Source organism: Eptesicus fuscus, chromosome 21 (genome assembly GCF_027574615.1).
Source record: "Eptesicus fuscus isolate TK198812 chromosome 21, DD_ASM_mEF_20220401, whole genome shotgun sequence".
NCBI classification, from domain to species: domain Eukaryota; kingdom Metazoa; phylum Chordata; class Mammalia; order Chiroptera; family Vespertilionidae; genus Eptesicus; species Eptesicus fuscus.
Window position 1 is genome coordinate 43,925,965 of NC_072493.1, and position 8,851 is coordinate 43,934,815.

At 66.1% G+C, this 8,851-nt stretch overlaps 2 protein-coding genes across 4 annotated transcripts; both read right to left on the bottom strand.

Moving 5' to 3' along the window:
• Positions 1-277: 277 nt before the first annotated feature.
• Positions 278-4,437, bottom strand: JOSD2 (Josephin domain containing 2). Of its 3 annotated transcripts, none has more exons than XM_054710828.1 (5): positions 4,074-4,437; positions 3,395-3,602; positions 1,781-1,906; positions 627-821; positions 278-545 (listed from the first exon to the last, which is right to left on the bottom strand). In XM_054710828.1, the coding sequence occupies exons 2-5, from the start codon at positions 3,538-3,540 to the stop codon at positions 446-448; spliced, it is 567 nt and encodes a 188-aa protein (XP_054566803.1). In that variant the 5' UTR covers positions 3,541-3,602; positions 4,074-4,437; the 3' UTR covers positions 278-445. The 3 variants fall into 3 exon arrangements, with proteins under 3 accessions (XP_054566803.1, XP_054566802.1, XP_054566801.1); XM_054710827.1 differs by having other exon boundaries at positions 3,395-3,554; positions 4,074-4,436; XM_054710826.1 differs by lacking the exon at positions 4,074-4,437 and adding an exon at positions 3,887-4,007 and having other exon boundaries at positions 3,395-3,554.
• Positions 4,438-4,513: 76 nt separating this feature from the next.
• On the bottom strand, positions 4,514-6,506 carry ASPDH (aspartate dehydrogenase domain containing). The gene is made up of 7 exons (XM_008154321.3): positions 6,452-6,506; positions 6,082-6,226; positions 5,734-5,818; positions 5,494-5,643; positions 5,185-5,405; positions 4,959-5,113; positions 4,514-4,676 (listed from the first exon to the last, which is right to left on the bottom strand). The coding sequence occupies exons 1-7, from the start codon at positions 6,504-6,506 to the stop codon at positions 4,633-4,635; spliced, it is 855 nt and encodes a 284-aa protein (XP_008152543.2). The 3' UTR covers positions 4,514-4,632.
• Positions 6,507-8,851: the final 2,345 nt, after the last annotated feature.

Genomic DNA, 8,851 nt, shown 5'->3' on the forward strand with positions numbered 1-8,851 from the left:
GACCGCACCTGTTCCCAGTTTCTGGGGATTGGGGCGGGCCCGCCTTCTGGGGCCATTACCGCAGCCCACGGAATAGAAATGAGAGACAAGGAATGAACCCCGCCTTCTCCCGGGCGCCGTCCCACAGGACACGCTGGTGGCACCCGGCCTCTGCCCGCTGGGAACCTGGGCCCACAGGGCGGGGGAGGCCGGCCGGGGGCTGGGACTCACAGGTCAGCTGGGAGGCAGGGCAGGGCCGTGGGGGCCCAGCCTCGCTGGGAGAGGCAGGAACGCGGGGAAAGGAACAAATCTGATTTATTGAGGCAGCAGCAACAGGGGGCGTGGGGGAGGGGCGGGGCCTCCTGGGGCCCATGAAGGGAGGCGTGAGGTCGGGAGCTCCTGCGGAGCTGGATGCTGGAGGGGGACGCGAGCAGGGCGGGCGGGCGGCGGGGCTCCCTCCGCGGGGTCAGTCGGTCTGCAGCCAGCTGCTCTTCTCCTCCACCTCCTTGGTCACCACCACCAGCACCTGGCACAGGCCCGGGGCCAGCACGGCCCCCAGGAAGGCCCTGGGCGGGGAAACGGGGAGACTGAGGCCCTGGGGCCCGGCGCGGCCTCTTGGGGGGCGGGGGCTCCCCATCTCCCCTCACCTGAGGCCGTCCTCATCCCCCAGCGCCTCCGGGGCCCGCAGCTTGGAGTCCAGGTTGTAGTAGACTCCGTCCACCTGGCGCAGGGCCACCCAGTGCCGCCGGCGCAGCGGCAGCGACAGCAGCCCCAGCGACACGGGCGCCGGCAGGTTCAGGATCAGCCCCAGCACATGGGGCAGGGCCAGCTGGGACAGGGGCCTGCGCGGGGGAGGGGGCGGGGGGGCAGGGACCAGGGCTCCCGTCACTGTGCACGGCCCCGGCGGGCGCAGCAGCAGTGGCCGGGGAGCCACCCGAGGACTCGCCGCCCCAGCCCGCCGTCTCCTTCCACCCGTTCACCCACCCGACCCAGGTCCCTTCTCCTCCCTCCCCCACCCATGGGTCCCCTGCCCACCCACCTCCCCATCCCTCCACCCCCTGCCCACCCATCCGACCCCCAGTCAACCCCCTCCCGCCCCACCACCATCTACTGTTCATCCCGCCACCACCCACCCATCCAAGCCCCCAACCACCATCTACCACCATCTCCACCTCCCACCCAACTCCCCATCCACTCTCCACGCATCTGCCATTGATCTACCCATTGTCCATCCACCCTACACCCCCTGTCCTCCCCCATCCAAAGCTCCCAGCCATCTAACCACCCCCACCATCCAGCTGCCCATCATCCCCAACAGCAGTCACCCGCTGATGCAGTCAGCCGCCACCCAGCCGGCTCCCTACCCACAAACGTACCCACCACCCACCCGACTCATTCACGCTACCCACCCAGCCACCCATCGCTGTCCACTGCCTGTCAACCCATTATCCATCCTTTGTTCACTCAGCCCCTCCCTCATCTGTCCATTCACGCAGCCCCTCGCCCAGGCACCGCCCACTCCACACATCCAACCACCCATTCCCCCCCAGTTAGTCACCCAGTTCCCGTGAATTTACCCACCTTCCCCCCATCAATATCCATCCCACGCATCCTTCTACCACCTCCAACCCATCGGCCCACCAGCCAGTGTCCACCATGCAAACCTACAGCCATCTTCCCCTCCCTCCCTCCCTCCCTCCCACCCTCCCCCCCCCCCCCTGCCCCCCCCCCCGCCCACTCTGTCATCACACCACACCCACTGTGCCAAGCCCAGCACAGGACACGGAGCTTCAGGTCCCACCTCCTTCGATCCCACCACACAGCCGACAGGCCCAGCCCCTGCAGGGCCGCCATGATCACATTGACGTCATAGTTGCCAGTGCCCAGGAAGCTGCGATGGGGGTTCAGCCGGCAGTCCGGGGCCAACCTGGTTGGGGGGTGGTCAGAGACTGAGCTGGGCCCCTAGAAAGGTCTCTCCCTCCCCACAAAGCATGAGAGCCCCAGGGTCTGCGAGTCACCAGCATCGGAACTCTTCCCCCTATCCCTCCCCCCACCCCCCACCCCCCACCCTCCACCCCCGGCCACTCTATCTGCCTCCCTCCCCCCACCCCCCTCCTCCAGCCACACCTCCCTGCTTAGGCCTTGTCCTCCTCCACCTGGACCCTCACCCAACCCCCAGTCCCCCTCCAGCGCACCTCCCACCGGGCCCAAGGCTCTTCCCACGCCTGTCACTGCCCCTGCCCCTCCCACACTCCCAGGCCTCCCTGGTGCGCCATCACCAGGATGGAGGCCCAGTCCCTCAGCCTAGCCTTCAAGTTCCCACATGGCCAGGCCACTGTAGCCGCCTAGCCTCGGTCCCGTCCCCCCCTTTCCCAGCCACAGCTCTTGTGCCCCTGCTCCCAGCCTCTCTCTGGGCCCTCCGCGTCTGAACAATAGGGCCTTTGTCCTCTGCCTTTGTCCTCTCTCCGGCCCTTGGTGGGCAGGGCAGGGCAGGGCGGAGAGGGGGAAATTTGTGTGTCATTTTTCTGTTTATGTTTCCCTGACCCCTCGGGGCAGGGCTCCCATTGGACTCTCAGTCTCCGGCAAGGCCTTGGCGTGAGAGCGCTGAGGGCTCCCAGTTCTGAATGACAGAGATGAGCCAGTTCTCAACAATCAGCCTCAGGGGCTGAGACTCAGCCTGAGGGTTCGGGGAGCCCAGAGGGCTGCGAGCAATGACACAGGGTCACCTCCCGGCTGAGGATCATATGGGGACCCGGGTGGAATGGGGAGACTGGAGGCCAAGGGGAGGGCCTGGGGGACGATGGGGCCTGAGCTGGGGCCAGGGGTCTGTGTGTGTGTGGGAGGGGGGCAGGGGTGTGTGTGAGGCAGAGGGACAATAAAGAAGTGTTTGAAATCTTGAACAGTGAGGAGGAACATTCCAGGCTGCCAAGGGGACGCCATGCCAGCAGAACAGGCCATGCCAAGGCCCAGAGGCCTCATAGCGGGGCTCCTCCATCCCTGGAGAGGAACGCGGTTTGGGGGAGCAGTGAGATCTGAAGCTGCAGGGCAGTGGGGAGCAGAGCACGCAGGGCCTGGGGACTTCTCCCAGGGGTGCTGGGGAACCAGGGCAGGGGCAGAGCAGCGCTGGGGAGTGTGCAGATGGATCGGAGGGGAAAAACCAGAAGCTGGTGGCCGGAGGGGAAGTGGGGCCCAGGGCCCAGACAGGACAGGGTGAGGGGGATAAAGGCCCAGAGAAGGGAGGGTGAGGCCTGCGTGGGTGAGGCCCTGCGGATGGGCAGGTGCAGGAGGCCGCACGTCCATCTCCCAGCCCCAGGGGCCGGCCGGGCGGGCGATGTGGCAGCGGAAACCCTGGGCCCGGCCCCTGCCTCGCTAAGACCCCGGTGGGTGGTCCCGGGGCGGGGGTGGGTGAGGTCACCTCTTGCAGATCTCATCGGCAGCCTCCTGGCTAAAGAGCCGCTGCTGCAGGACGTTGTTGAGGGCGTGGATGGCACACAGCTCCAGGCGCTGCCGCTCGTGGTACACAGAGGGTGGTCTCGGCTGCGCTCCTGGGCCCTGGGACATGCCGCCCTCCGCTCCTGCGTGGGGGGCGCAGGAGAAGGTGCTCAGGAGACCGGGACCTGGAGCTGGAGGCCCAAACTGTCAGCAGGCTCCGGAAGCACCACCATTTACCACTGAGGCGGGGGCTGGGTGCAGTCTGAGGGAACGCTGGGCCCTGACCCTGCTCCCCGGTCCCTCTCCTGGCAACAGGGTACCTCCACCCCCCATTCCTAAGCAAAAGGCTCCCTTTTCTGCTCACCCAGCAACAAAGGAACCCCCCTCCTGTCTGTAGGTAACAGGCTCCCTCCCTGGTTACCTAGCAACAGAGAACCCCCCACCCCATTAGATAACAAGTCTCTCCTTTAGTTACTTAGCAACAGAGGAATCCTTCTCCAGTCTCTAGGTAACAGGGTCTCTTTTGGTCGCCTAGCAACAGACGACTCCCCTCCCATCTCGAAACAACAGGGTTTTCTCTTCCTGTCACCTGGCAACTGAGCCCCTTCCCCAACCCACACCCCAACCGCGGCGCTTGCCCGTTGCCAAGCAACGCCCCTCACCCCGCCTGCTCTCTGCTCCCCGGAACCAGGGGCTCCCGCATCCCCCTGGGCGGCGACTCTGGGCTCCGAGTGCGGAGCAGGAAGCTCGGCGCTGACTGGGCAGGCGGCGCAGACTACAGCTCCCGGCGCCCCCGCGTGCCAGACTACGACTCCCGGCGGCCTCCGCGGGGAACGTCTGGGCGGCGAGACCGGAAGTCCTCTAAGCCTCCGCGATCGCGGGAGGGCAACTTCCGTCTCTCTCCGCGGTGAACCTCGGTAGTGCACTCTGCTGAGGCCGTCGCCTTCGCTCACCCCCCCTCTCCCTGCCGCTCAGAGGATTCTGGGAAATGTAGTGGACAGGTTCTCGCGATGGCTTCCGGGCTTTTTGCTCCCAGCCGAGCCCGCCCCCTGAGGTGGCGTGATGCCCCGTGTGCAGACGCAGCGTGACGTCACAGAAGGGTAATCAGGCTGTGCATCTTTACTGAGACAGGAGGGAGTCCGGGGAAACTGAGGCCAGGGCAGCGGCCGAATGGCGGTGGCGGGAGGGAAATGAGATGAGGATGTGCTGGGAGGAGACTTCTCAGCAGATGTGGATTCCGGGCCTGGAAGGGAGCTGGCAGCAGCCTGCGGGGAGATACACGGGGCATGACAGGCTGAGGCAGACACACCTGGAGGAAGGAGCAGAGGGGCAAACCCGGAGGGCGACAGACCCCGGGAGAGCGGCCAGAGATGGGGAGAGAAGGGAAAGGGTTCAAAGCCATGGCGCAGGTGGCTAAGGAGACTCCGAAATAAAGATCAGCCAACAGAGACTAAAGCAGAACTGCAGAACCAGAGCCCGAGACCCAAGCTCTGCGGGGCCCAGGGCCGGGGACCGGGGCCACTAACACTGCAGGGGCCTGGCCATACCCAGGAGGCTGCGCCAGAAGGCAGTGACCGTGGCAGAGCCCGTGACGGCGCCGGGCTCGGCGGGGTTCTCTCTGTGGGTGTGCACAGCAAAGCTTCGTCCTGTGGGGCCTGGGGGTCCGCTCAGCTCCACATCCACCACGTGCATGTCCGTGAGGCTGGGGCAAGCAGGGTGGTCAGTCTGTCAGTCTGGCCCCAGTCCAACCCCCAGGGGCTCAGCGTATCTCACCTGAGGTCCGCCACAAGCACCCCGATCACGCGGTCGAAACCCAGGCTGGGGGCCGCCAGGGCGGCAGCTGCCATGGTGTTGGAGTTGCGGGGGGCAAAGGGGCAGAGCCCGCGGACAGGGCCTTCGTAGAGCACAGTGCGAGGCCCAGTACTCTGAGCTGCAGCCAGGGGTCCCTCCAGCCGGAAGCCATCGGGATGGGTAGCCATAGTGACACGGAGGCTCTGGAAGTGACAGCCAGGGTCAGGGGGGTGGGGGGTGGGGGTCTCTGCAGAGCCCCTCCGTTTCCTGGGGACCCCAACAGGCCCTCACCTGGAGGCCCCCAGCTGAGTCCAACCTGCTGATGTCCTCCGTGCCCCACAGGGCCCCCCGGGCCACGAACACAGCGTGGTTCCAGCGTTTTGAGGCCTCCAGGAGCCGCCGCTCTGTGGCCTGGTCAGCCAGGGCTGAGGGGGACCCCACCTGGGGTGGGTGAAGGTGCGTGCGCAGAGGTCAGGGGACCCATCCCACTTTGGGGTGGGGTGGGGCCAAGGAGGAAGGGGCAGGGCTCACCAGGAGATTGGCATGGCGCAGGATCTGTGCCCCCGATTCCTGGATTATTTTGGGATGGGCCACTTCCACCACAAGGTCAGGGTGCCTAGGAGCGGGGAGAGATGGGGAGGGCCTTGGAGAGAGAGGGTAGGCCTCCCCTCCCCAGATTTCCTCAGTCTGTAGTGGCCTGTCGCTCTTCACTCAGGCCTGGGAGGGGAAACGGGATGGGTGGGCTTGTCCCAGTTCATACTTGGGTGACGCAAGGCCCAGAGCGGGTGGGGGACTTGCCTGAGGTCACACAGAAGCTAAGGGAGGCCAGAACTGGAGCTTCGCTCCGGAGCCCCGCTCTCTCAGGGCAAGGTCACTGACCTCTCCCCAAGGGCAGCGAGGTCCTGCAGCTGCAGGGAGGGGGGCACTTTCCTGGCCAGGCGTCCTGGGTCTCGATTCCAGACAAAAACCAGTTCCAGGCCCAGTTCCGGCCCCTGAGTCAGCAGGTGGGAGACCAGGGACTGTCCTGGGAGGAGGGAAGGAGACTCAGAGAACAGGGGACGGAGACCCAGGGGGAGGGGGACGGAGACCCAGGGGGAGGGGGCAGACCCCACGGTGGGAGTAGAAGCTGCTCAGGCAGCCGGCCAGGGCGCAGACACAGACCTGGTGAAAGGTGCGTTTGTGGCGACACAGGGCTTTGGGGGCTTCAGGAAGGGGCCTGGGGAAGAGCCCCAGACGGTCAGGGACTCACCGAGACGGCCGAAGCCCACCACCCCCACCCTCCGCGGGACCCTGTCCAGGGCCATGTCCTTGAGTCTGGTGGTCTGGTCTGCGGTCCGAGCTCCGTCAGCTGCTGGCTGCCCGCCCCGCGCACACACACACGAGGCCTGGGCAGCCGCTGATCTTTGGACATTTGACCCTTGAGCCTCTCCCAAGCCGGTCCCTCTTCCCCGCAGCCCAGAGGTGAGGGTGCCAGTTTGCTGGGTGGAGGCGGGGTGACGATCCTCGGGGCGGTGGGCATGGTGATTTGGGGTTCCAGGGGACCTGCGTGGCCCCCGCCGTATGGGCCATTTCCTTCCCTGCATCATACCTCCTCCCTTGCTGCTGATGTGGAAAATTTCCTCTGCAGTCCCCCGCCCTCTTTTCTGGCCGGCCAGGTTGTCATGGAAACTGCATCCTGCTTGGGGTGGGGGTTGAGGTTTGGGAGCAGGGAGAAGAGATGGTGACAGGGACTGGGGCTCTCAGTCTGTGCCCTTGCTCCTGCGTTTCCAATGCGCCCCCCCCCCCCTGCGGCCACTCCCCCAGACCTTGGCAAACGTTCCTCCATTTGGGTCTCTGTGTCCGTCTCTGATGCCTCTGCTGGCTCTGCTCTGTGCCGGCCTCCCTGGACCTCCATCTTTCCAGCCCCCACCCCCATCTCACCTGGGCTGGCTGCCATTCTGTCCCCCGCCAGGCCAGGCCCTCATCTCCCCACCGCAAGGGCTGGAGGCCTGGGCTGGCCGTTCCTCGTCTCCCCACAAGGCGGCGGGATGGAGTCGGCTACCCCAGCCCCGGGCCAGGACCTCCCTCAGTTCACCTTGACTTCCGACCATTCATCCTCCTCCTCCTCCCCGGCCACCAGGCCAGCAGCACCCCTCCCAGTGTTGTATTCTCACCCCCACACTGTCCCTCCCTCCTCCCCACGTCCCATCGGTCAAGGAGAGGCCTGTGAGGCCTGGGGAGGCCCAGTGCCCCCCAAATGAGCCCCAGCCAGTGCGCCTGGTGGGTGCCTGGCATCGGAAATGGCGGAGTCTGCAGCAGCGCCGGCTCCCTGCCCCCAGCCGCCACCTGGTACCCGCTGCAGCGTTGCCATGGCAACCAGGATGGCTCTGAAAGAGGACGAGGGAGAAAGAGAGCATGAAAGAGGGAGCGAGGGAGAGTCCCAAGTCGACAGGCGCAGAGCAGACCGGCGCTGACAGGAAGGGCCCGAGATCCCAGCCACGGCGGCTGCTGCCCCTGCCCATGAGGGAAGAAGCTGCTTTAAGATAGACGGCTGTGGGCCCCCACCTCTGTCCTCAACTCCGGGGGCCTGGGTGTCCTTCACAGCACCCAGCCCTGCTCTGTACGGGGCCAGGCTGGGCTGGGGTGCGGGGGGAGAAGGGGCTGAGACCCGGCCTGCTCCGGGGCCCAGCCCTGCGTGTGCGTGGCCGAGCCCGAGTGGACCCGCCTCTGTCGGCCTCTGTCTGTCCACAGCACGGATGGCCGCCCCTGGGAACCAGTCCTAGAGGCTCAAACGCCAGCACCTTGGCCTCCCTGCTCACCCCTGGGTTTGCTCCCACTGCCTGGCTGCTAGCCCTGGGGGTGGGGCTCTGCATGCAGACCTGCCCTGAGGGACGGTGTAGCCTGCCCCCCGCCCCCCCAGGCCTGGACCCCGTTCCTCCAGCCTCTGCATTTACAAGACAGTGTGTGGCTTCCTTTGGTCCAGCGGCCCCAGGTCACCCCCCTTCACAGAGACCCGCTTTGCTGGGCAGTGTGAACAGTGTGGGCGCTCTGGCTCGGCTCTGTAACGGCTGGAATTGTGCCCCCCCCCCAAGAGACACGCTGAAGTGCTGACCAGGACCTGTGAGTGTGACTGACGTGGGCACAGTCCTGGCAGATGGGCCGGGGAGGCGAGGCTGGGGGAGGAGGGCCCTCACCCAGCATGACCGGCCCCCTAATGAGAAGGGGGAACTGGGACCCAGAGGCGGGCACGCTCAGAGGGACGGCGACGTGGGGACGCAGGGGAGGTTTGGGTAAAGCTGCCGCCAGCCTAGGAACGTCTGGGGTCACCAGCCAGGCCCCCCCCCCCGGCCCCCGCCCCCAGACTCCCGGATCCTGACCTGTGACACCACATTCCGGCTGTCCTGGGCCGCCCAGTCTTTATGGCAGCCCCAGGAAACTAGTACGGGCCCCTCCATTTCTGCCGAGAGGTGGGGGCGGAGAGAGCACCCCAGGACCTGCCTCAGAAGGGCTGCGGGGAGATGACATACTAGTGCCAGGTGATGGGGCCCCTCCTGGGGCCTCCGAGGTCAAGGGTGAAAAGGGTGAAGGGTCACAATCCCCTGCAGGCCCCGTGACACCCTCTCCTTTAGCTCCCCATCCACATTCACTTCGTTTTCTCTCTTTTCCATGC